Here is a 27170-nt window from a genome sequence, read left to right as displayed (position 1 = left end):
TCCTTTCCTTAGCTTAGTCTGAGACTTGTTACAGAATTTACCAGCCGCGCACACACGGCTAGCTAATGGACTCTTGCTAGTTTCTGTTCTGAGTAAGGTCAGAGTGTTAACTTCATATTTTTGCACTGTACCAAAATGTAAATGTACGTAGTTTTATACAAAGGCCATTCCCATACTCTCCAAATATCTTGAACCCGTCCAGCAAACCCGTTACAAGTTAATTCACAACGACTGGTTGTAGCCTGATCTCTTTCTTTATCATAGTTTAAGACATGTAGTATGTTTTCATACCTTTACAACCTTTTTTTTTGCCAAGATGCTGTAGTTCTTTCAGCTGTACTGTGACCTTAAGTTACCAGTTGGCACTTTTTGATCTTTAGTTGCCTCTTCAAAAGGTAAACTGCTCATGTTCAGTCATGTATTACCTATATCTTCCGGAGGAGTCAATGAACTTTAAAAGGTTACGGGAATCCTTCAGATTACTTTTATGAAATCTTTTTGGTAGGTGCCTGACTCTTCAGTCTCTCCAGAGGGAATAAGACGACGTTTTCACTGACAAAATAACTGAGCTCTCAAAGAAATGAATGACCTTTTTTTTTTTTTTTTTAATGAAGAAAGTTTATTGCAGGTCTGTCTTTTACAATTCTAGTAGAAAGTATAGCTAAGAAAGAAAATGAACTATGACCAATTCGTAAGAACGAGCAAAGGAAAAGAATAAGCTGAATACATACTATATTGAACTAAGCATTATGGTAAAGAGAAAAGCTCATCTATCTGTGACTGCAGATTAAGGATAGCTGCTCCCCAATCCTTGTTTCCAGTGCCTGCACCAGGTGAATAGGGGGACAGCACTGACAAACCTCTGGTAGCTACTGATGGCAGCTATTTGTAGTAGCTCCTCAATCAGCTCGCCCTAGAACTAGGAACTGCTCCATTCACCCTAGCTTGGATAACATGCAGCAGGCTTTCTGTCCACGGGTTCAAAGTCACTTTATTTTATCTAATAGGTAGTCTGACCCTGGAGAAAGGTGTGGATGGGACACTTGTGGTTAGGATAGAAAATGGCTTCCTTGACTCCAGTCTTCGTTACAAATAAATGTCCGGTGCTCATCTTTTTACGTCCCGAGTCACTTTATTTAAATTCATATTATCTAAACACTACCCTGCAGCCTGCAAGTCCGATAACAAACTTGATGCAAAAACAACCATCCTTCCATCTATCATCTCCAATGTTTGTTTCATGATATTTTACAGTTAGACCACTAAAAAATTTTTTCTGAAAATTTGCCTCTTCAAGTCTAGTAGAAACTTGGCTAAAAATAGAGGCATCGGAATAGAAGGTGAATATAAGTTTTCTTCCCTTTGTCTTCCTCTCCTGCTTTTCTGAGAATCCTCATCAGAAGAACAGAACAGGGCCTGCTTGTAGAGGTGAGGCCAGGTAACTGTTCATCGTCTCGCTGCTCATATAAAAATATGGTTAGCTACACATAAGTTAGTCTATTTAGAGCCCAAGGCCGTGTGAAATGCAGTTAATTAAACTAACAGAGATAACTTAAAAATCATCTAACGTTGCCAGAATCTTTCCCCTACTGCTGTTCTCAAGACAAGGGCAAAGAGCACTCAAAAAGCACGTCCACTCACCCGCGATTAGATCAGTCTCCCATGACAGAGCCTGCCTTGGGCTCGCCACGAGAGGGTGCACGCAAACTGAAAACCAACCGTCATGTGAAATGAAGAGAAATTGTGGCGGGAGTGCAGGGAGCTTCAGTTGGATTTGATTTCATCAGTCCTACGCACCAGGCTGATCCCCAGCAAACTCGGGAGCTACCGAGGCGGGGAGCGTGGGGGATCCGAGTGGCTCAGAAGCAGCAGGGAAGAGGGGCTCGGACCCAGCCGCACGAGGATCATCAGCTGCAGCAGTAATTGCAGAAATTTTTTCTGTTCCAGCTCTACCGGAGTCCTGAGAGCGCTTGCTGCAGAAAATCTGACTCTCTTTATCTAGAGCTGTGTTCTAAAAACAAACAAGAAAAACCCAAGGCAAAATATGAAAGGAGCAGTTAAGACAAAACCCTGTCTTAACTTCAGGGTTAAAACAATCTACAAGACATTAAATGCATGCATTAGAGCCAGGAAAAAAAAAGGAGAAATAAATAACATCAGCAATCTTACATACAATTAATTGTAGCATTTTGCGTTGCTGACTTTGGAAAACGTAAGGAAAATTTATCTTCCAGACGTATGTTTGCCATGATGGTGTGAGTTTAAAATTTTGTCTTGCAAGTCTGACGTGGAAAAAAAATGACATGAGTGGTTATGATTGATAGGGAAGGAACTCTTCATACTGTTAGCAAAACTTATGTACCTGGGTTTTTGCAGACACAAGGAATCACATGATGCTTAGTGACAGCTTATTAATACATTATTTTCTGTAACAATCCGCATGGTACAGGAGTGTATCTGGTTGTGAAGATGACAGATGAAAACCTAACGATTTTTTGTATCTTAAAGATAAGGGTCTGCTTTTCTGCTTGTTGAGAGTAAGCAAATGACCTCTCATGAACCTGACACGGTGCCAAAAATGCATCATTTCTGAATGCTATACTTACTTAAAAAATAGTTTACTGGAGAAGAGAGTGGCAGGTTAGAATGAAAACTGAGAACTCTGTAGCGCAGTAAGTGGAAAGTGGATTCTCTGGAGTACATGTGGTGTGTCTGCTGAAGCCGACAACTTTCATACCCTCTGAAGGATACTGCAAGTTATCTTAAACCACAGTGTAATGTTTAATTGCTAGTGGCATGTCTGAAGTGACCTAGAGGGAAAGTTAGTAGTTCCCGTGTCAAAAATATATGTCAAAATTGCTTTTTAAGACTTGGAGGGACAGCATAATTGGTCTCGTTTCACAGTTGGAAGGCTGATACTGATCATTATAAATCCATATACCCCTTGGCTTAACTTGTGGAAGATGATTCAAGTACCAGTGGTAATACGGATTTAAGTTAATACAGATCAATAAATCCTTTGTAGTTTATTCACTTATGTGGAATGGTGCAAGGTACGCTTACTCTGGTTACGTAGCGCTTGGGCTTTCCACAGTAATCCACAACCGTGCGACACTTGAACTGAGGAGCCAAGCACAAATAAGCTTCACCTCTGTGGCACCCCCTGCACATGGATGTGTCAGCATAATAATATGATGCTGTTATGTGGAATTTCTTATTTTGAGCTGGGATGTGCTAATTGTAAAGCAAGGTCAGGTGCTCTGCCTTTCCTTTAGGAATTTCTTTTTTTGGTTGATTGCTCAGGAGGACTTGCCTTACTAACGTGAAAATTTCTGTGTATTCCTAGTGGAGTTTGTCTAATACACTATTTGCTAAAATATGTAGTTTTAGATACCGAAATAATTTTCTGACACAAGTGAAATTTAGCATACTTTTTTTTTCAGATGCGGTTTATTGCATCAAAAAGTCCTCAAGGATAACAGAAATAAGGTATGTACTTATTCTCTTTTTTTCCAAACTGATTATATAGCTTGGTAGTGAAACCTTATTTTATTATGGGGTACCTAAATTCAAATTTCTCTTTTACCTGACCTGGCAAAGAGAGCTGGACTAGCGTCTCCGATTTCTCAAATAGAGGCCTTCTAGAATTTGCGGGTATATGGATGGCGGGTTGTTCTGGAATCAGTCCACTCAGCCCCTCCTGCTGAAACTCTTCTGGTTTGTGTAACGCTGCGGCTGTGTGCTGGGGCAGGGGAGGCAGCAAGCAGCCTCATGATACCCCTCGTCCCCTCAGGGCCTTCCTGCCACACTTTTTCAGACCAAAGTACTGAGTGTGAGAGTGCCCAAAAAGAAAGGTTAAGCATTTGGAATTTCGGGTGTTTTGGGTTTGTTCTGGTTTTTGGTTGGTTGATGGGTTGGTTTTTTTCTTTTAATGGAGTTACAACATTAGTTACCTGCATACAGGTACAAGGAGAAAATTCAACAGTACACAACTGAATTCTCTGCTGCTAACGATCGACTCTGCAAATGGAGCGTGCAAGGAAACGACTAGCTGAACTGTACGGAGGCTTTTGAGGTTAGCTATGATGGGCAGCGGTTTTAGCATTACCACAGTAGCTGCTATGCTGGCAGGACTGCGTTTCCTCTTTCGCTTGCTGGAAAGAGAGTTCTGAATAAACAGGTTTCTGCTATTGCAGCAACAGGGTAAGTTATTTAAAAGGGAAAGGAAACGCTTTCAGTTCATGCTGACGGTGATTTTCTCCTGTGCTGTCCTCACAGCAGGCTCTGATAGCTGTCACACCTTGCACATAGCAATACACACCTATGTAATGCGATTTAGGATTTTTTTTTTTTAAAGGTTGAAGAGGAGGCTTAGAAACAGTACAATTAAGTAAAATGGTTTTTTATTAATTTAGGACTGATTACCTTCTGACTAGCTCTGTAATATCATAAAGGCTGAAGTGACAATTAAATTTTTTTAATTTTTAATGGAAACAATGCTTATCTCAGTCGTTTTGCTTTTTTGGTTCTATCTTCCTAGGATTCCCATCTTTTTTCTAATTGCTTTTGGATGTTGTAAGATACACACATGCACAAAATTACTCCCAGGACAGAGGAATAGACCAAGGTATGTCTGAGGAAGTAAAAAATAGCTAGTTGTATCAGTGTTTGCTTAGAATATTTCAAATATGCGTCACTTTTAGTTAATATAGACAACTTTTTTGTAAGTGTTTAAAAGATTTTCCTTTCCTGTTTTTGTGTGGCTGTAAAGCTCTTTCTTTCCACTTCAGACTGGCTGAGTTATTTCTCCTTTCTTCTTGTTACAAATGGAGAACATGTATTTTTTGTGCAGCAGAACAAAGCATCGCAGTTAGTACGTACCATTGCCTTGGACCTACTCAGAGGAAAGCAATGCAGGCATTGGGAAAGGAGGAAAAAGGAAAGAAGCAAGGGACAGAAACTAGACTTACTTTAAGCAGAACTAACACAATTGCAACAAATTTAAATTTACAGAACATTTTGAAATTGACAAAAAAAAAATATCAGTAATGAATTAACAGCAACATGCGTTTAGGGGCAGAAAGAGTCTCCTGTGCAAGAACACTGAAGTAGGTATGTGCAGTTTTACTTATCTGCCACATGATGGTATTAGCTGCATTGGCCAGATGATGACAATATTGAATGAAGTGATGCTAAAAGGGATTCCATTAAATAATATGCAGGTGGACTGATATAGCAATGTGCTGCAACACACAAGAGTTACAATACTGTGCTTGGCTGAATCTGAATGTTTTTAAGCAATGAGTGCTAGTACGAGTGAAGAACTTCTTAACATGACGATAACTAAATTCCAATGCTGTAGATAAACCAGGGCAAGAATAACAAATTGGGGGCTTAACCCTCATTAGAGTACAGCGTTTTGAACAAGAAGTTACTTTTCCCTTCAGCAGTATCTGGGAGCTGCATTCAGAAATAAATGATTATGCATTTACGTCCTTCCGTACCTGTTAGAAGGAAATAAGGCAGGAAAAGGGAAAATGAAAAGTTTTAACAAGGTGTGCTTTCTGGGCTGAAGGAATGTCAGTAGCTAACAGAATCAGAAAAAACCCACACCAATAAGAAGCCAGAAGCTACGCTGTGTCAGAGATCTGTGACAGGCTGAAGTGGCATGCAAGTTGGAGAGGGGCTGAGAGTTAGAATTAAAATTGCTCGTATTACATATAGTGCATTTTATACCAGTTTTCAGCTTCAGGCTTATCCATAGTCTCAACAGTATAAAGAATGAAGCTCTGAAGTCCCTCTCAAACTGTCAAGTCAAACTGTCAAATGAAATGTAAACAACAGCATGAACCTGCAATCCATTTTCTGACTTTTATTTTCTGATTTTTATTTCTATGCATGATGTCACCACTTTTCCTACATTTAAATCCTTGGTCTACTTAATTCACAAACATGTATTTGCAAAAGCATATATGTATGCAGAAACGTTACTTAAATTTACCTACTTTCAGGTGATTAAAACAATTCTTTGTTAACATAAATGGGCTGGACTTTGAGAGTCATTAATACTAATGGGGAGGGGTGGGGCTGGAAATAACTGTTATGTTACTACCATTGATGGCTTTATTTTTCTTTTAGTAAGTGAAGACACTCTTTGTGCGCAGTGTCCATCCTTGCATTAGACAAGAATGGACCACAATAAGAACAGAGTGGCAGTTCCTCCTCTCTAGCAGTTGCATATTCTCTGCAAACGCGACTGGTAAATTACAAGTGCAGTTCCAAGTACTGATAAATGGAGTAAACTCCATTTCTTCTACCGCGATTCACACATCTGCCTTCTGGAATTACTGTTACGTAAGTTCAACTATAGGTCATTGGGGTTCCTATGTATGCTTTGAAGGAAGGTCCCCATTAGGGAATAGAAAAAACATAGCAGGGGTTAGACTGGGACAAAATTAACGTGGTCAACATTCATTTCAACATACAACTACTTAGCGTTTACATGTTTCTGGTTGAAAGCTTGTTTTTATAGCTTAGCTAGCAGACTGCGATAGACTCGGTTGCTCTCAAGCGATGATGAGACAATCCACACTATACACAAATAAAGACTAGAATTAGAGACTATTCTAGCTTTGCTTTTGCTGTTCTTGCACCACACATGCTCATAGAGCACTGTTAGGCAAATACGCAAAGTATAATACCAATGTATAAAACCGTTCCTTTCTCTTACCATGATGACAGAAACCCCAGCAGATGTGTTATTTTGCTTGGGTAGGGTGTTATTAAAGTGCTGCTTCAGTTTACCTGTTACTTCAGCTTGCATATTATTCTCCTGGGAAGCATCATCCTGCATAAGGATAAATACAATAGTCAAGTTAGGAAAAAACCAAAAGTATATTTGAATGTATCTAACTGAGTAAAAGAGAAGTTTTCTATTAATTATCCACAGGTACTTCCTGCTTTTTTAATGCAAAGTAAGCATGGAGAGAGGCAGCCCCAAAGTGAACGCCCTCTGCTACATGAGATAGGGGTTAAGACAAATTACAGAGGAGAGGAACGTAGCAACTGCTGTTTTATGTATGAACTTCTGTTTCTTAAAATGGCATGTGACACTGTCTGCTTTCAGTCCATTGATTTGTCTCACAATTGCAAGCCCCAAGTTTGATTCGAGCATGTTAAAAATAACATGCTTGAAATGATGTTAAAAATAAAAAGCAGATTTGTCCTTTGGCTTTCTTTTAAAGCAGCATTTTAAATGGTCCATTGTGTCCTAAGTGTGGAAACATTATACAGTACCATAAATATGCTTGAGAGGAGCTGTTATGCATAGACACACTCGTTACAGTTGTCTTCTCTCGCTTGAAGGAACGCCATAGATCATATCCAGTCCCTCTTTTAAAATGTGTGTGGAAATAAACGTTAACTCTGTACGTGTAAACCTGGTATTTATTAGTAATGAACTGATTTTAAATCAATCAGCAATGCAGTTTGGTGTTCCCCATTGCTGCTGTCCAAAAAGATGAAGGACCGGGCAGCTATCAGCTTAGTGCCTATGTTAAATTAGGTATTTTATTTCCTAATTTTATTTCTCCTACTAAGCTTGAAGTGCTTCAAGAAACAGGAGATGGTACTTTAAGTAGCGTTGCAGCAAGTAAGATGCCAAGATGCACAACAGATGACCGTTTTCTAGGTTGAATGTGAAATAACAAATATGTTGTTATGGTTAAGCCAGGGTTATAGCAACCCCCAGCACCTTCTCATGGCAGCCAGCACGTGGCGCAAGAGCTAACAGCGCTGTCAGAGCCGAAGCTAACTTCAGACTCTTGCTCTTCTCTTTTATGTGGAAATGGGACTAGTGGGTCAATAAACAGAAGTGGGCATGGTAGAGGTGTATTGCTGCTTCTGGAAACTACACTTTAAGGATTAGATTTACAGACTTAATATCAAATTAGGGACAAGGAAAATGTAATTTACTCACTGACACCCAGGGATGGCTCAGGATCTGTGCTGCTGTATATCGGGCTTCAGCATTCACATGTAACATCAGGCTAATTAACTCCTAAAGAAAAAAAAGAAAAAAAAAAGATGTTGAGGAGCGTGGAGAAGGACATTACAGTGGAAAATAGTGTTGCACCAAGTTCTTCTCAGTGCAATTTTCTTGCTACCTGGGTGAAAAAAAAAAAGCTTACACTGATAGCAGAACCAGTGATACCAGTGTGACTTCAGTGGAGTAAAAAATTTGCCCTTAGATTTAGAGTATGCCGGACAGCATATTTCATAGCATCTTCGATATTGTATTCATGTTTCACCGAGTCTTTTGAAACCAGATGAAAAGGAACTGTTAAAAAGTTAGCTATAATGTTCCAGTTTGTTCTCTATACATTCATGCAGGTGACCAGAACAAACACAAACCTGGGACAGATGAGATCCGCTACGGGCAGTGTACATGCACATAGTTAACAGTACATAAAGAGCACAAAACAGAGGCAAGAAACTGCATCTGAAATTCAAGAAACTGCTGAAATTATTTGAAAACTATGTTCTCTTCTGTGTTGCTCCAGAAGAATAAAAGACATTTAACTCATTTCATCAGCTAAGGATCACCTGGTATAGGAAAAAGCAGATAGACAGAAAGAGAAAAATGCTTAATTCTACTAATTATATGGTTAATCCCAAAAGATTCGGTATTGTGGCTTTTATCATATTTTAGAGGCATTAGGGCAGATGTCTGTCTTTAGCTTTACCAAGTACTTCTTCCATGGGCCTTCTGTCAACGGTACCTACAGATATGATAAACCTTAAGAGGTTATTGATACAAAGCGGTCCATAAAATAAAATTTAAAAACCCAAAAACCCAAACCAACTTTCTTCAGTTGTTTATTCATTCAAGTTTCTTCTTATGCCACTAACAGCTAGTTTACTGGTGTAATTCCTGGTTCTACAAGACAATAGAGGTGGGTGTTGGTGTCTTCTCCCAAGCAGCAAGTGATAGGACGAGAGGGAATGGCTTCAAGTTGCTCTAGGGGAGGTTTAGATTGGATATTAGGAAAAATTTCTTCACTGAAAGGGTTGTGAAGCACTGGACCAGGCTGCCCAGGGAAGCGGTGGAGTCACCATCCCTGCAGGTATTTAAAAGATGTGTGGATGAGGCGCTTAGGGGCACAGCTTAGTGGTGGACTTGGCCATGTTAGGTTACGGTTGGACTCGATCTTAAATGTCTTTTCCAACCTGCATGATTCTATGATTCTATTCTATAGTAACATACCTAACTGAGAGGTTATTTAGTCTGTGCAAGTCTGAAGGGAAAGGTCCCCTTTAGTACCAAGATTGAGGGCCTTGTTTGTTCAGAATGCATGTCTGGAAGAGTGTGAGATGACTGAAGCTTGGGGAATGTTGGCAAATGAATAAACAACCATTGGGAAATGCAGAAAAAATGCAACTTCTCATTGGCTGGGTAACAAATAATTTCCACTTGCTAATTAGTGTCCTCAGATATCATTCAGAGCACATTACTGAATTAGCTTGAGAAGTAGGGCTTAAAAGTTGGAACCCTTATCCTACAGATGCAATCATTTTAAACACAAATGACAATGATAACACAAGAACTATTAGCAAGGGCAAATCAAGCTAGCTGCACCTCTTGAAAGTTTCTAATAACTGGCTCAAGTGAAATAGGAACAAATGATGTCAATTGCATTCAGTCCACATAGCAATAATTTTTCTTTTAAAAAAGAGGGATAGGAGGGAAAAATTCAGAGAGACACTGAAGCAGTGAACCTGCTATAATAGTCCATCATTAAGTAAACTGAATAGCATGTGATGTTCACTGAATGCAACTGGCATTCTGCTACACTTAGTCAGACAATAACATGATGGCCTGCAAAACCTGAGCTTCCATCACGCACTGTTAAGCTGACTAACTAAAAAGGCACAGCAGCTGGAAGAGTGGGTAAGAGTCTGTTTAAATCTTCTATTCTGCCTTTCCAAGAGTGCAGTCTTTTCGGTGGCTTGTCAGAAATGCTATTTCAGGTTAGAAAACATATCGGTACCTTTGCTGAATCAGTGATGTTATCCCAGTAGGGAGAAGGAAATTCCAGCTTCCCAACAAGTATCTGATCAAAGAGGTCTTCCTGAAGGTTGTTTTCACTGTAGAACAGCATAAGGAAAAAGATCATGAGAAAGAAGTCAATTTGTCATGCAAATTTTTTAACTTGATTTGGGGATGGAACAGAAATGATGTTATACCAACTACTATAAATGCATAATTTACAAGCTTATATAGCGGCAGCACTTCTGAGGTGTTTGTTTGCCATAGTTACGCTGTCAGGAGTGATGAGAACAGAAAAACTAATATATTGAGGTGAAAGGACTTCCACTGGACTAGAGACTGCATAGCTAACACACAGGAGCAGGAAAGGTGATTAAAAAAAATAAGTAAGTCCGTCAGTCACTTGCCAGCCTAGTTCTAAAGGACCTGCTACAGAAAGCATGGGATTGATTGATAGGGGGAAGAAGTGCAGGGAAATGAGCCTCTTTCTTTCTTAAACTATCACAAAAGGAGAATTTTCAAAAATCCAAAGAGGACATACGGAAAACACATGACACATTTTGTTTACAGAGTATTGGCAGGCTACTGATCTTGAAAGGGTAAGTACTTTTGTATCAAAAACATGGCATCATGAATATTCAGGGCTCAATGGCAGCAGGTTTTTTGTTTTTTAACCTCTCTTTGTTGGCCCTAGCGACTGAACGTCCACCCAGCAATGAACAATTTACCTCTTTTGGGTTGGTTCTGCAATAAATATTTATTAACCTTGGTTAAGACCTGGTTCTAATAGCATGGTACAGACATTCTCCATGCCCAACCCCCAAACTCTATTCAGAGCAATTGCCATTTGTTTGTATAATAGATCCTTCAAAACACGTTTTCAGTTTTAAACATGAACTACCCATATGCAAAAAAACAGATACCTAAACTAAATGATAATTTTTCCATTGACAATTGTTTATATTGTATTCTTTGCAAAATGTTCTTACTCAGTCTGGTGACTGATATTTAGTTAAAAACTAAGTATTTTGCTGTAAAAATGGACAAACAGACTGTGCACAAATAACTTGTAAGAGGAGAGTTCCTATTAAAATGTGCTAATTCTTTCTCATTCCCTGCCCCCAAAAAAAAGCTGAGGCACAAAGCATATCCATTTGATTTTTAGTAGAACTCATACATATTGTGACATTGAGTAGCAAGACTCATGCTTGCAAACTCCATCGCTCATATGATACCTATCAACAAGATGGTTAACAAGGTTTAAAAATGCAACATAAGCAAATTCTTCCCCTCACCTCAGTTTACCATTACCCTTCACTCTCAACACTACAAATGGGTAAGCTGCTGTGCCCAAACAGAAACACCAGATGGCAAAGTATACACGTCCATTGAACTGGGATACACACAGCAGACAAAAGGAGAAGAAACTACGCCCTCACACCACCGTATCCCTGCACACAGCAGTAAACCAGCCCCTCCCCTAGAAAAATAAGTAAATAAAATGGATCCCGAAACCTGGTAAGAGGGACAAGTAAAAACAAAGAACAAAAAGGTAAAGAAATCTAATGTCAATCTAATCCATTTTTTTCCCCAGGACACCTTCTTCAGTGAGATAGGTGAGACTTACTCAGAAAGAACTTGGTTCTTTACTGTTTCTCTCTTTGACACACAGGGACACTCACCTGCGAAAAGGCGGAAATCCACATAGCAGTATGTATGTGATCACACCTGCAGCCCAAATGTCCACCTTTAAGCCATATCTGAGAAAAAAAGACTGTGTTACTTGTGCTGGATTAAAAAAAGTCATTCCAATCAAACAATTGATTACATTTACATGACTATATATTGAGAATCTCTTCTAAGTTATTTGCTGATGATGTGGTGTGCTGGTTTTGGCTGGGACAGAGTTAATTTTCTTCACAGGAGCTAGTATGGGGCTGGGTTTTGGATTTGTGCTGAAAACTGTTGATACCACAGGGATGTTTTAATTACTGCTGAGCGGTGCTTACACAGAGCCCAGGCCTTTTCTGCTCCCCACCCCACCAGTGAGCAGGCTGGGGGTGCACAAGGAGTTGGGAGGGGACACAGCCGGGACAGCTGACCCCAACTGACCAAAGGGCCATTATTCCATACCATATGGCATCATGCTCAGCGTATAAAGCTGGGGGAAGAAGGAGGCGGGGGGACACGACATTCGGAGTTACGACGTTTGTCTTCCCAAGTAAGGGTTACGCGTGATGGAGCCCTGCTTTCCTGGAGATGGCTGAACACCTGCCTGCCCATGGGAAGTAGTGAATGAATTCCTTGTTTTGCTTCGCTTGTGTGTGCGGCTTCTGCTCTACCTGTTAAACTGTCTTTATCTCAACCCACGAGTTTTCTCACTTTTCCCTTCTGATTTTTCTCTCCCCCTTCCCACCGAGGGGGGAGTAAGTGAGTGGGTGGGGCTTAGTTGCCAGCTGGGGTTAAACCACGACATGTGGAAATGTATTTTGTACCTAAGCATCTTAGAATTCTTCACAGTCTTTAGGAAACCATGATAACATCATTTTTCATTGATTTTTTTTTTTTCTCCCATAAGCCTCAAGGCTCTCCAGGGTCTTCTGAATAAACTCAGATTCAATTCAGTATCAAGGTTTCCCAATCCAGAATCACTAATGATAAAAGACAAGGATGTGCTTTCCCAGTCCCCGTATTGGAGTAACTAACTATCTCTAAGGTTATCATGTGTTGCTAAGCAACAAGACACCAATTCTCCAGTCTCTTGAGCGAGTAACACAGGGAAAAAGAACTGCACTTTAAAAGCACAGAAATTAAAACACTAAAGGTCAAAAAGAGGTCTTTTTTCCTATTCTTTTCTATCCAGTAGATTCAGTTTGTCAAAATGTAAAACATGCAGATAAAGTGCCCTTTTTGACGTTTGAGCTCACTGCACCTATGAAATATTTCTTGATATGACAAATGCACTGAACAGTGCTCGCAACAACACAACAGACCTCCCTCCGTTGGGAAGACCAAATTCAGAATGGTCACAGCTATGGCAAAAATCAGCTAGGGTGGATTGGAGGTCTAATAGGTCTAAAAGGAAAGATGACTTGTGAAATTCAAAATTATTTTGTATTTATGCAACTACCTGTTAAATACAGAAAAATGCGGTTGTTTGTTTAATTAAACCAAAAAAGACGGAGGACCATCCTATTAGAGCATGCTAGTTCTTATAACAGTTAGGAGCTACCTGCCAAAAATAACTGGTTACAAGACCTATGTCTTAGTCAGTCATCCTCACCCTGTCTCTGCAATGATTTCTGGAGCAACATATGTGGGTGTACCACAGACGGTATATAAAGGTCCTTCAACCACAGTCGCCAGTCCAAAGTCTCCTAGCTTCAAAGACTTGGTTCCATCTGGATATTCACATACCTAGAATCAAAAAAAAAAAACCAAACCCACAACAGAGTGAGGAGAACGTCTGCATTTTTTAAATCGTCTAGTTTGTTTGAAAAATAATCATCATCACACTGAGAAGACAGGAAAAAGAAGTAACTTCCACGGCCCTGTAGGCAAAGGAGAGAAAGATGGTATGACCATTGATTGCCACAGTGCAACTGGAGCGAGTGTTCAGTGGAGCTGTCTGCCAGCTGTGTAGGTCAGACCATGACACTGCCTCAAGCAACTAGAGGGGGGAAAAGAAAACCCAATCCTAAAAAGCTGAGAAGTTTTAAATATATTAAGAAAAATGTAATACTATACTTACTTCCATTTGATTGGGACCTAAATTTTAAAATGCAATTGGCAGCTACAATCAGATTTAACATCTCCCACTAACTTAGGCTAAGCTAGTCAGTCAGCATACTGGGTATTTCATAGGCAAATGTCTTCCCTAAGCTTAGTCTAGGCAAGTTTGGTACAGGAGTGAGAAAGCTGACTGAGAAGCGTTTAGGTTTCTGTGCAGATCCAAGTGCATCTTACCAAAAGCCCCATAAAGAATCTAGCACATTTTGTTCTGAGTCATTTTGTTGTTGAAAGAAGCTAAATTTTAATAGAAAGGTGTTATATGACAGTGATAGCATGAGTAAATCAAACCAGAGCCACAGTGAAGGAAACATCCCTAATAAATTAATCTTTGTTTTGTTCTTAAAGTAAAATGTTTCTGTTAACATGATTTCAATGGGATCTAGTTTCTAGAATGTAGGACACCAGAATCTCCAGAATGGCTGAATTTATATGGTTTCCTCAAACAACTGAATACTGCTAAAAGGTGGCAATACCTTCCTTCATTCCCCTGTGTAATTCATATCCTATCAAGGAAAACAAGTGTTTCCATTAATAACTAACTCCTTCATATCTGTTATTACTCTCAGAGTTTGCATTTTCAAATGCATGACTAGTAAAGAGAATGTAATGCAGACAGCTGGACGACCCTGTGCAAAAACTACGTGCGATTATAGGTAGCAATTGATGGGAATTATTTGCATTTACATTCAATACCAGTATGTTATCTTAACATTCTGCACTGTCAATCACAGTGAATAAGATTTGCATCTGTTGAGTAATCTCTTTAGGCTTTCTAGGCAGAAAGGACATTTGTGCCTATTTATAACTGATTCAATCACTAATGAGAGCTTAAAATTTCTTTGGGCTGGCTGTGTTTGAAAATGCACTGATAATAAGTGAGACTTCCACCTTCATTTTCTTTCTCCTAAGTGCCATGTCGCTGTGACTACATTTTCCAGGAGAAGCCCCCTCTTCCTTCCTTTTGCTAAACAACCTCATTTATTTGAGGGCTTATTTAAATTGCTAAACACTGCCAGTGGAATTAATTGGGAAAGAATTGACTATTAATTGGAAAATATTTTCAGCTTATAGCCCTATCCTTGTAATAGTTCAAAATCCGGTCTGGGATAAGCCCGGGCTCCTGCTCTAGATGCAACCTCGTTAAACAGGATTGACGAACACCACAGAAGGCTTTAAGAAATGCCTACCAAGCGTCGATGAAAGCTACTAGCATTCCTGATGACAGGCTCAAGCAGGGGAGATTATGGCCCTGTTTGTTCAATGCATGACACATAGTATCTAATACCCAAACATGTAATAGGTAAGTATAACCTCTGTGTATAAGCAAGGCAGCACGCTGTTCCCATTCTGTGAACTGTAGTCTAAGCAGTTCCCAAAGCAGACTTCATGGTCATTCCTGTCAACACCGTTATTTTATGTCTCTACTGAAAACAAAAGTAATCAGTCCCCTAGGACAAAATAAACGTATGTACAGAGTTAATTCATGGCTAGAATACTGGTAAATCATCAGAAAGATGTTCCTACTATGACTGTGAAAGAAAAAGAAAAAAAAAATTGCTTGAGATGAGATAACCATATGATCGTTCAAAGGAATGGCACTCAGCCCACCTTTTCTCCCACTTGCAAACTATAATAAATAATTCATCAACATGGCTTTAGAATTCATTGTTTTGTGAGACAATACTCCTGCTTATCCAAATGACAGCCAATCAAAATGTAAATAAAGATAGGTCTAAGGACAGGTTTGAGCACAGCTCACTTGGGTTGTGGTGATTGCTATCTCACAGCGGAAGATTTATTTCATACATACTTATTCTAAATTAATATTCCTGTTGTTCTCTGCTCAGGTCCTTGACATTTATATACAAGCATTTGCATTAATGAGAACAAAGTAAGAGAAAAATACTAGAAAATAAATGGGACATACCAGCAGATTTTCTGGCTTGATGTCTCTGTGCACAATGTTGAGACCATGAAGGTATTTGAGTGCACTGGCTAGATTGTAGACCATCGCACTCCCATCTCGCTCTGTATATTTTGTAGAAGAAGTGATAGCATCGAATAGATCTCCTCCCTAAAGTAATGGAAAGATAATAGATCACTACATGCAAAATAACAAAGATGATATTTCATAAAAAAGCCGCGTAAAACCTCCCTTTACAAAAGGCATGCTCAAATGCCTGTTCAACAGTAAAAAAAACATTTTGCGGAAAGATGATCTTGTCACCAAGATACTACACTGGGACTTGGGTCATCTACATTAAATTCTCCACTCTACTCCAGGCTTCTGGTGTCTGAGTTTGGGCAAATCACAGCTCTTCTCTGTCTTGATTTCATTCTACTGGTCTTCCTACCTTCGATCACTCATTTATATTACCTACAGGGACAGGCATACAGTTTCCCTTTTCTTTATTTTATCAGTATAATACCTCTGCATAGCAAAAAAACAGCCCTGATTTTGAGTAAAGCCTAAAGAATATAAATTAGCCCAATAATGAAAAGCCTAACGTGACAAATACTCAGCAACTGTAATGATCTGCAAATGGGAATTTCTGTAGATAATGCAGAACTATCAAATAAATATAGCTGAAGAGGACAAACAACATAAGCATTTCCAACTTAATGATTTATGACTCTGATACACCGAAGTGCAGAACCTACAGGTGATTTCTGAATGTGCCGGTTGTGCAGTCTCTGATTACGGATGCCCGATTCCTCTCGGAATACATAACACCATGTAAGCGAGTTACTGATGCAGCATTTCCAGTCATTGCAACAAATTTTATGTTGGTGCCTCTATGATGGTTACCCTGGATACATCTGTAGGAGTGATCTGGCTGAGGGTCTGTGGGTGGCATTCCAAGCATTTCAATACACACGGAAGAGAAGCAGCAATTCAGGAAATACAGGCCAAGATGGTGGTGTATTAAAATGCAAAAACAGCTACTGTCTTAAAACCAAAAAAGCTTCTACTATATAAAAATAACCTCTAGAAAGGAAGAGAAATGGGCAGGCTACAGAAATTATGAATTCAACAACTACAGACTTTCTTTAGAGGCTTCCCAGGCTGGCAACCATTCTAGAGGGGACTCTTGAATCTAACAATGTTTCAGACAGAAATAAAAAGTGGTGATCTATATTATTTATATCTGACATGCCAATCAAGCTGATGTGCAGTGCTGCTGTGCATGTACAGAACACAGACAAAGAGAGTGCGTGACTAAAACTTGATGCAGCTTTGGTTCATAAGGTGACAGCAAAATGAAGATTTTTGTTTCCTCTGTACATGTATGAAAGCAGCATCTCTTTTCTGGTGAATTGGAAATAAGGTCAGTGAATGTTTGACTCTTAAAACAATGACAACTATTCATTGTATCTATTGTCTACTAAGATAAATTCATTAAAGAGTGTTTGTTTCTTAAAGCACATTATTAAATAAAGATATTAGTGAAAAAAATGCAGGTGGTGTTGGTAAATGCCTATCAATATTACTCCCGCATATTGTAAACGTGATATAAAACCCACTGTCCCCTTCTCTCTAGACTGCGCACATACTTTGCAAAATTACATCAAATCTGTGTAAATAGTCTAATTACAACTGAGGAGACGTAAGCTCCATTAATATAACTGATTGACAAGAGTATTTGCATGATTAAAAAATGCAGGTTGCCACTGAAATCTTATCTGATTATGTCTCCCAAGATCTTAATGTTCCTAGATACTTCTCAGATTTCACACCAACACAGAGAATTACAAAAAAAAGAAGTCTCCTTAGTCTTACCTTAACCAGCTCCATCACCAGATAGAGTTCTGCTGGGGTGTCCATTTCCTCTATGAGCATAATGATATTTGGATGCTTCACTCGACGCAGAATAGACACTTCATTTTCAATCAGGTGTTCCTGTTCAGAAAAGAGGACAAAAGTTTATCTGAATAGGTGCGAAATTGCCAATACGCTTTTCCTTTGTTCAGCTGACCACTGATCCCTTGATCAGTGAGCACTCTTTTTGCTGTTAATTTATACAGTAGAGGGTTATTATCAGATGCTGGATTTTAACTTGTATTTTTAGCCCAACTGTACTTCATCATTGACCAAATTTAATTTAAAACACCATATTTCACACACATAACCAATGGGATATCGCTGAAAAAAGACCCCAGAACATGACAGCAATTCAGGAAGTGCAGATTATATTCTTATGTGAGTATTACGAGGTGCAGTTAAGTTCAGACCCCCCCCTGCCACTGAGCTGGATCACTGTAACCTGCCACCCCCCATCAAGAGTTATCATGTTCTTGATCCTCTCCAGCCTTCACCTCTCATTTAGTGTAGGTCACTCAAGGACAGATTACCTCGGATTTATTTTCAAGGACTTTATTTTTTAAAAAGTTGTGGATTATAAACATGAAAAACACGATAACTGCTTTGGTTATGGATTTCACTTCATTGTATCTGTGTTCAGATTTACAATCTGCAAAATATGTAATAGCTCAGTTAAGTCGTTGTGGCTCCAATAGCTTAACAGCACACAGATTGAGTTTAATTTCCCCTTCCCTATACTTCCAAGGAAGTAATAGATTTCAAGAACAAATTAGTTTCAGAATGTTTTGTTTTCTAGAACATCTTAGCACTTGGTTAGCACTGGAACGTGAAGAAAATTACATGCCCCTTTCATGTGAAGAATGATTTGCATTTTCCTTTATAAATATCAGATTATGGATATTGTATTTAGGTTCACTGCAAAATGAGTAACAATGCCTGCGTAAAACACTAGTTTCCTTACACTTTGGCAGATAACAAATCATCTCACTGTACTTGACACTTATTCACGTTTAATGCACTGATTAGTAGCATGCACTTCATGCGTTTGTGAGCAGAGCACTAGCAGTAGATGTGATCCACTGTGCATAGGCAGTGCTTAACGCTACTTCACCTTCTATTTCCAGGGTTATTTATGGATGCATTGTGTTTTTGCCAAAGCTTTATGTGGCTATGTAACTCAGAAACCACACGCCACGTGTGCATCTCACTGCGTGAGAGTATGGTGCGGCATATATGGGTTCAAGAGTCACACCTTTGAAATTCAGTTTGAAAGAGCATCAGTTGTCATTCTGAACAAACACATGTCTGCTCCAAGCAAAGTGCTCTGGAGAAAAAAACCAAACAAACGTGAAGCAATTTTGTTAAACACAAATCTGAATCTCATCAACAGACAGAAGTGAACAGCCACAGCATACTAAGCCTTACGGACAGAAGCCTGTAAATTCAAAACGAGCAGTAGGAGTCCAAGCAAAAACTAGAATCTTATTACAGATTTTTCTACCTAAAGAACAGATAACTTATTATTACATCTATTAATTATGTCTAAGGCACAATAGCTTTACCTGTGCTTTCTTTGTTTCACTTGACTAAATTGTTAATTGCTTTATTTAAAGCTCAGTCATAAGTAATGTTTATTTAAAATAAACAATATTTTTTAAAAGGCTCCAAAATATTGTTGAGCTACTCTTTTAATAGCTGTCCTCAAAATGCTGACTAGTCTGTAGTTAGTTATTTTCAACCACCCCACTGGTTTTGCTGTATTTTGTCATGTAAAAAAAAATAATAATTCTCAAACTTGTTATAAGGTTCTCCTGGAGAGTGCAATATAGATTTCAGCCTACATTAATATGATTTATTTACAGAGAAACTGTTGTATAATTAACATTTAAGCCGCTTGTGAAAAATACATTAGTCAAATGGATTCAAGTTTTAGGACATCCAAGATAAACTGCTAGAGAGCGGTGAGCAACATACAAGTCATGAATATTTGGGCCAGATGGGTGTTTTTAAGGCAGGGCTTATGTTGGCATGTGAAACAGAGTGAGGAAGGACTAAGCTGCAGCAAAATTTAATTATTTTCTGTGTTGGAATTCTTCCTGGACAGTTCTGCCACTGTGTAAACATCTTCCTACCAGCAGTCCTCTGCTGGTGCATACACATACACCTGTACGCAGCTATAGACACACAGCTCCTTTCCAAACGGACAAGTATGCATCCGTGGGGTTGATTTTTTTTTATTTGTTTGTTTTAAAGCCGTGAGAAAGATAAATAGAACATATGTCTAAACTCTGCTGTATAAAATGGATTGTCTATGTCTGGACCATTCCAATTTATGATACCAAAGCAGCTGACTCAGACAGGTAATAAAAACCATCTAAAGTTGCAAGCTATACACATCACCCAAAAGTTTTCTTTCGCAGTGAAACACACTGGGTCATTCTTCCCACAACCAAAGAAATGGCAATGTTTTAATCTCAAAAAGGCAACTCCAGCACGTTTTCTCGTGGTTATACTTTTTTAAGACTCCTTTCTAAATTTTCCCTTAAATAAACCTAGAGAATATGAGCTAAAGTGATGGGGAGGCGGGAACACTATCTCCTAGCACCTAATAAAACAATTCAAAAATCTGCATAGATAAAACATTTCTGTTTGAGGACCTCCACTTAAAGCAAGTCAGCACAACAGGTAATGCATTAGTGTACAGTAATATACAGCTCATTACCATACAAAGAATGTCATGCAGACTTGCTACGTCTGCCTACAAGATCACATTCAGCATTTGGAGCTCTGAATTACACTTCAGATACTCTACGCAGTTGACAAAAAGGCTAGGCTACTTTTGAATTAAAACCCTAACCTGGTTGCAAAGTTACCTCCAGAATCATTTCAGTGTGATCGTTTACATAAAAAAAATAAAGTGTTTGCATCAAAAGAGCCCATCTTTTCAGTCACCCTTGACAGAATGCCGTATTTCCTACTCTCAAAGAGACTTTAATCCAGAATTTAATTGCTAATTAATACTGTGCCCTCAGTGTTCTTTTAGCTAACACTAAACTATGATCCATTTGAGTCGTAAGTTCCTCAAGAGAACTTTGGTTTTAAGGTATTCCAAAGCAGTGAAAACAGAAGTATTTTATTTGCTGTGATCTATTCCAGCACTTAGTCTACATTCTTGCCTGTAGGTTGGCGTTTTTTTCTTCCTTTTTTAAAATCTCTGTACTTGGGAGGAAGGTGAAGAGAGGTCTGTGACACTCTCAGATATTTCCTTCGATTATGTAACATGCTGTTCTGCTGGAGAGACAACTTTGTACTTTTTTTTTTTGAGCTTGCATTAAAAAGAAAGTTTAAGAACTCTTTTGTTAAGAGATCTTTGTTATACAGGATTGTGAAACTACATAAACAGAAAGAAACGGCTGCATAAATTTCTTTCCAAATCCATGTTCTGCATATAAAAGGAGCATGTACGAGGCAGAGAGGGATGGGAATTATATAAATACACATATAGCTGCAAACTTCCTCTCTCATATTTTACAGACCAAAGTCTTTCTAATATATTTTGGCCATTTCTCTTCCAATTTCATTTTGGACACGTATTAGCATTTTCTTTGTTAGTCCAATAAAATAGATGACAATGTGTTTGGTTTTTACTCTATTATCTAGTAGATTAACATTCACTACTTTTATTATTTGCTTCTTGGATACATTATCATCCTGTTAAACAGATATTCTGAAAATAGTCAGAAAACCCAAACACACCCACCATTTATGACTAATGAGCAGCTGCTAGTGCTGTTTCTGCTCTTGTTCTTATATATGCAAATTGTTGTACGCTACCTTTCCACAGCATTTAGCCTTGTCTATGATCTTCAGTGCAAACTCCTTTCCTGTGGATCTAGCACAAAAAATAAGAGAACCATTAATTAGAAACCGGACAACAAATGGTGGCATTATCTGTAAGAACATACATCATCGTAACAGAATGCCTTGACCCATGGAGGTTGCTGACAGAAAATTTGCAGAACAGACTTGATTTTGTTTTTCGTTTTCTCATCCCCATTTGCGCCTGCTGTTGCCCTGACTACCACAACCTTGTTCACTTTGTGTATTAATCCCAGGCTCCAGCTCCAATTGTGACCTGGCACAACTCTCTGTCACTTCTTCAATGCAACGTGCAATATTTGTTTTGAGCCTTCCACTGAGCTTTATTCAACTGGTAAGCTTTAAAGATAAAATCATACACAGTTATGTGTAAGTGAGTAGAAGAAAGATTAATACCCTAGTGGAAAAATTCAAGAGGATTCAGCAGAGCTAAAAACCCATAGTTCATTACAGACTAGTCTAAAATCCTGCAGAATTTATTAGGCACTAATTTTGACTTTTCGTGTTTCATTCTTTCTTTATTTTTTTTAAGTATTCTATGGAATTCTATAGCAGGCATCTGAAGTCCCATGACATTTAAGCAGGTGGTTATAGACAAAGTAAAAAGGATTACAGTTTTCGGTAAATACTCTCACAGAAAGGAGCTCTTATTTGCCATTCATCCCTTCAAGGAATAAAAATGCTCTCCATTTCTCTAGAAGAGGAGAAAATGAGAGAAAAAAGCAACACAAATGAATTATCTTTTTTTTTTTTTAAACAAAGAAGACATTATGACTTATATTAACGATGAATTATATCTGCAAGAAAATGCCATAAGACCCTGTTGCTACTATTTTGTGTTGTGTCAGCACCTACAGACTCCAGTGTGCATCAGAACACCACAAGCATGTATGGTAAAAAGCACCAGAGGCAGTTACAACAGCAAAAGTCAGCCATGTTTTTAAACTTCCAAGTTAATTTTCACTGTACTTTTTGCATTAGATACAACTAATCCAAATTAGTACCTTACAAAAAAAGGAACTGAATTAATGTCTCCCATTCCATTTATCCATTATTGCAAAAATGCAGTAAAGAATCTCTGCTCCGAACGTGCAGCTGCATCTGCAAGGTTGTCATAGTTACAACCTGATCTGGTCTTTAGATAGAAGTATTATCTAAATGGTATCTGTGAAATGCCGTCCTCTTATATCATAGACCTGATGTAAAATCTACTATGAACACAGCGTGTAATTCAGAATCACAATTTATGCATTATACTACATGAAGTGCATTATCTGAAAGCCTCCAAACAACCGATCAGTAAAACCCACTGAGGAAACCCTCGGCACTTATGCTGTGTAGAAAGAGGAGTTAATGTTCACGAAGCCAATTCATCAAACAACTTCAAATTCCTCTTGGAAATGTCCTTTACTATGGCACCGAAGAAAAAACCCTGGGTATTGTCCACATAATTTGTGCACTGATACCACTGCCTATCATGCACCAGTATTGTCTGACAGATTTCTGGTATTCTTCTGTCTAGCTGTCAGCATCCATCTGTTGACTCATACCTTTATATATAGACATATAGGCACCCTTTACAAAAGAGACCATCTTATTCTTTTTGTTAGAACAGCTGGTATAACAGGATCCTGGCTCCACAACAAAGGCTTCTAAGCACAGCACTATAGAAATTAAGTACAACAATTAATAGGAATTAGAAGACAAGCATTTATAGTCGGCATTTCCTCTCTCATTAGCAACTATTGCTGTATATTTATTTTCCATAAAATTCCTTTAATAGTGCTTCACTAAATATAAAGATTGGATCACATACAAAACTAGATTTTTAAGTTTAATTTTGCCTTTTTTAAAAAATAATTGGAAGGTTGTTTTTCTAGTCCAGTCCCCCCATTCCAAAAAGCACATATGACGTTTTGACACCCAAGTGACTCAGCAGCCCTTGTCCCATTTTCATTGGGACTTAAGTGATTTCCAAAATGCGCAGTCATTATTCCTGAAAATAATAGATTACGTGATCTTTCACTTTTAACTTGCTATCTTTCATGAATGTTTTTCACTCTATAGATAACAAAGGATGTGTGGCTAGTTTCAGGGTGCATGCGAAAACACTGGGAAGCATCATTCATTTCGTTTCTCTCAAGCCTCTTAGGTGTAGCTTCTTGCAAAACAAAATGGACAGAAATCCAGCTGCAATACAGCTGGCTCTATCGCCTTCTCACAGTTTTTGCAACAGACCTGCAGTGTTTAAAGCAGTAGGGAGGGACATGATTACACACTGATGTGGTAATGCTTGTCCGGAACCAGAGTTTGGTGGTAGAAACTGTTCCAAAAGAAAAAAAAAAATAAATCAAGACCTTGGAGTCTAGATGTTAACACTGACGAGAAGCATTATCTTAAACCTGCACATGCAACTTGGAGCAGTAATTGTAGCATATTCAGATCCCATTTAGCCATTTTTTTCTTTATCAGCACTGTACTCAGCTAGTTTCTCTAGGAGCTGCCACTTCAGTCTTTATTCCTTACTCTATAAACCTTGCATGCTTGTACATCACCTTCGCAAAAAAGTATTCAAAGCAACAATTGTCATTTGCTGCTATAAACCAGAAGGGCGTATTAGACATTGTGTTAACATACCACCTGCCAATATTATTCTCAGTAATGGAGAGAAATAATCCAGATACAGTATTAAGAAACAATTGTCTTGAGAAAAAACAGTAATGGCTGCAGAAATTTATGGACTGTGAGATCCATTCACCTATGTTTCAGTAGAGAAGGCCCCAAGTTCAGCATCAGTACCCAATCCTTTCGGCCCATTTGGATGACTCAGCAAAAGTATCTACCTATGTATCTATCATCTGCTAAGACCAGAATGAGATCTTTCCATTCATAACTATCTTTCTTTTCATTTAAAGAAAACCAGCAGATGAGGATCAAATAATAGAAACTGTCTGTAAAAACCATAAAAGTTACAGAAACATTTGCTGAATTTGCCCAGTATTTGCGTACAAGTTGGAGATTCCTCCTAATATTTAAGAAGCTGACAAGACTCTCAGATTGCTGAAGATAGCAGAAGGTGGTTCTAAAAAATACACTGAGAAAGCGACAGTCAAATCATCTGTTATGTTTGCACTAGCAGCTAAGTGTAACACAAAGCTTACAGAGGAAGAGCAGTAAGACAGCACCAGGTCTGTAAAGGTATCCTGTCTACCCTATGGGAAATCAGGCACAAGAGTATTTTGGAGTCTGGAATACTGAAGGGCTGATCTGAAAAGTCTCTGGCTACTCACTGCCCTACCTCACGGAAGAAGCAAGCGCAAGCGAGTCAGTAGCACAGGCTAACGGCCACCAGCCGCATGCCTTTAAGAATACTTTGCCCACAGTGTATTGAAAGCTGTGAAAAATCAGTTAAGCAGCAGGGATACTATAGCAGCAGAATTGCTGAGGCAGAAGGGGGGCCTGTGAAACACTGTTTAGATGCCACATACAATTTCCTGCCATCCACAACAGTCTGTTGTGTGAGGGGATTTCTTGAAGATCTGTGGGGTTTCCTTAAGAGCCTCCATTAGAAGGTGATACCTCCTTTAGTTTTTTAGGCTAAAAAGCCGTGTTCCTCTGCTGCTCTCATATCCCTTTGTATTTCCTAATACATAGGAAACTCTGCATGTTTTGCTAGGTCTAGTTCTCCTGAAGCGTAGCTATATCTTTGCAACTGCTCTTTGCTTTCATCTCATCACATTTTCTATGAGATTATGCTAATGAACAGTGCTTTATCCAGTAACATAAACAGCAGTACTGAACAGTTTCCTTGCTCACCGTTCTATGCACTCCTTTACAACAGCAAAATTGCCATCACCAATCACCTTCCCCACTTTATACTTCTCAAGAATGGTAGATGACCCTGAGCACTTGTTTCCATTCACACCTGCAAAAAAGCAAAGTCAATAATGCAAGCTGAAGAGAAGGGTCAGCAGGATGCAATATATCCCCAGTGGGTTCCACGGATACAGAACAGTCACAAATGCAAACCAAAACTTATAAGTAAGCTGTTTTCTTCACAGCTTATTCCTTTGTTTTTATCTCAAACATAAGAAAGAACAAGATAAGACTAATAAGAGTTGTTTAACCTTTTAACACACAAATACCACTATGTTTTTGCGTGGACATATTCTAAAAGTAATAAATGCAGTTAGAAGTCCTTAGTCTAAATATTTTCTGAACTCAAAATACTTTTTTGAATATCTTTTTGCATACTCAAAGCAAAAATGCAAATATGACTCATCTACAATGCATGTAAAAGAACCAAAAGTTTTATCTGTTGAATTCCTTCAAGTTCTCTTAGCTGCTGCTGAAACATCCAAAATGCAAATAAGTTTGATAGCTGCTTATTTCAGTATTTTTAAATCTAAAAAAATTGACTCTAAATGAAATAAAAAAAAAACCCAAAACAAAAAAACCCATTGCTTTAAAGAGATAAGGAATGAAAGGTTAAGTTTCGCTAAGGTCAGTCGATGGGCCTAGTGGTTCTACCTGAAGCACAATGTGCTGTTTTGAGGGGGGCTCCACTTTCAATCCAGCCACAAACATATTTCTGGCAGGTCATGTTCAAAATCACTCTAATTCCTAACAGTGACTATTGAAGAGCAGGGTCCACTAATATGTTACCACTTGACAAAAAACGAACAAAATTTATTTCCTAGCTTTACTGCCTTGATGCAGATAATGCGGTAATAATTTTTCCAAGATAAGGTATCGAACATCTCAGAACAAAAACCGATTTGGAGCCATCAGAAACCATCTAAAACTGCTAAACCAACTGTAACCTACAACAAAACTTTTGCAAGGATTGTTAGCAATTATTGGTGTCCTACCTTCGGGACTCTGGCAATGGAGCGATTCAGGTGCACCATTCACATTGGAAGAAGATCCACCATGTGGAGGGATCTGTGGAAGTACATAAGAACTTATTATTTCTGACGGTCAAGTAATCACAAGGAGCCAGACAAAAAACCAGCAAAGTTAAAAAAAGAAACCACCCTAAAAAAAGTCAGTTTACTTTTCTACTCCCATCTTATTTTTGTTCTCGCTTTCTCACAGTTCATCATCATTATGACATATCATTGTCACTTGCACCACTTTAAGATCCAGCCCTGATACTCCTATTTAGATAAGAAGTTGAAAAGATTTCAGTAAACAAAGAAAAATCCCTCCAGCTGCACCAAACCCCATCTAAACACTACAGAGCCAGCGTGTGTGGAGGCAACATCCCCTCCTCGTTCTACGCAACAGGATCATTACAATACACTCTGTGTACATTTTCACATAAGCCAGAGACAGCCATCTCCGTACAACTATGCAGTGGCCAGTGCAGCAAGCACGTGCTCTCAAGCTGTAGTCTAACACATCTCTTCAGAGCTGGCACTGGCTGAGGTTTCCCTAACTGAATGCTGTCAATATATGCTCTCTTTAGATCAGCACTGAAGCATGCTAGGAAGGTAATGTAGAAATGCTTGCATGGCCCTACTAGCTTTCCTTTAGAGAAGAGAATTTTGGCATAGGTGGCCTGGTACATCTACGATAGTCAGATTTGCTTAGTAATCTACTGGTCTATATTTTAGGTTATTATGG

At 38.7% G+C, this 27170-nt stretch overlaps 1 protein-coding gene across 6 annotated transcripts in view; it reads right to left on the bottom strand.

The window, feature by feature from the left end:
- Positions 1-630: 630 nt before the first annotated feature.
- DCLK2 (doublecortin like kinase 2) overlaps positions 631-27170 on the bottom strand; it is an 89236-nt gene continuing 62696 nt past the window's right edge. For 4 of the 6 annotated variants that reach the window (XM_059826984.1, XM_059826983.1, XM_059826986.1 and 1 more), the window contains 11 exons: positions 26414-26486; positions 25359-25467; positions 21498-21555; positions 17622-17741; positions 15768-15914; positions 13332-13465; positions 11731-11808; positions 10050-10146; positions 7979-8059; positions 6731-6847; positions 631-2011 (listed from right to left, as the gene is read on the bottom strand). In XM_059826984.1, coding sequence (XP_059682967.1) covers positions 1790-2011; positions 6731-6847; positions 7979-8059; positions 10050-10146; positions 11731-11808; positions 13332-13465; positions 15768-15914; positions 17622-17741; positions 21498-21555; positions 25359-25467; positions 26414-26486 — 1236 coding nt within the window. In that variant the 3' untranslated portion in view covers positions 631-1789. Of the gene's footprint in view, positions 2012-5736; positions 5820-6730; positions 6848-7978; positions 8060-10049; positions 10147-11730; positions 11809-13331; positions 13466-15767; positions 15915-17621; positions 17742-21497; positions 21556-25358; positions 25468-26413; positions 26487-27170 lie in introns of all 6 variants that reach the window. The other 2 variants (XR_009484357.1, XR_009484358.1) reach the window with 1 other exon arrangement.

This window comes from Gavia stellata, chromosome 19 (assembly GCF_030936135.1).
Source record: "Gavia stellata isolate bGavSte3 chromosome 19, bGavSte3.hap2, whole genome shotgun sequence".
NCBI classification, from domain to species: Eukaryota; Metazoa; Chordata; class Aves; order Gaviiformes; family Gaviidae; genus Gavia; species Gavia stellata.
Note: the sequence above shows the minus strand (reverse complement) of the source record. Positions and strands in the feature narration are given on the sequence as shown.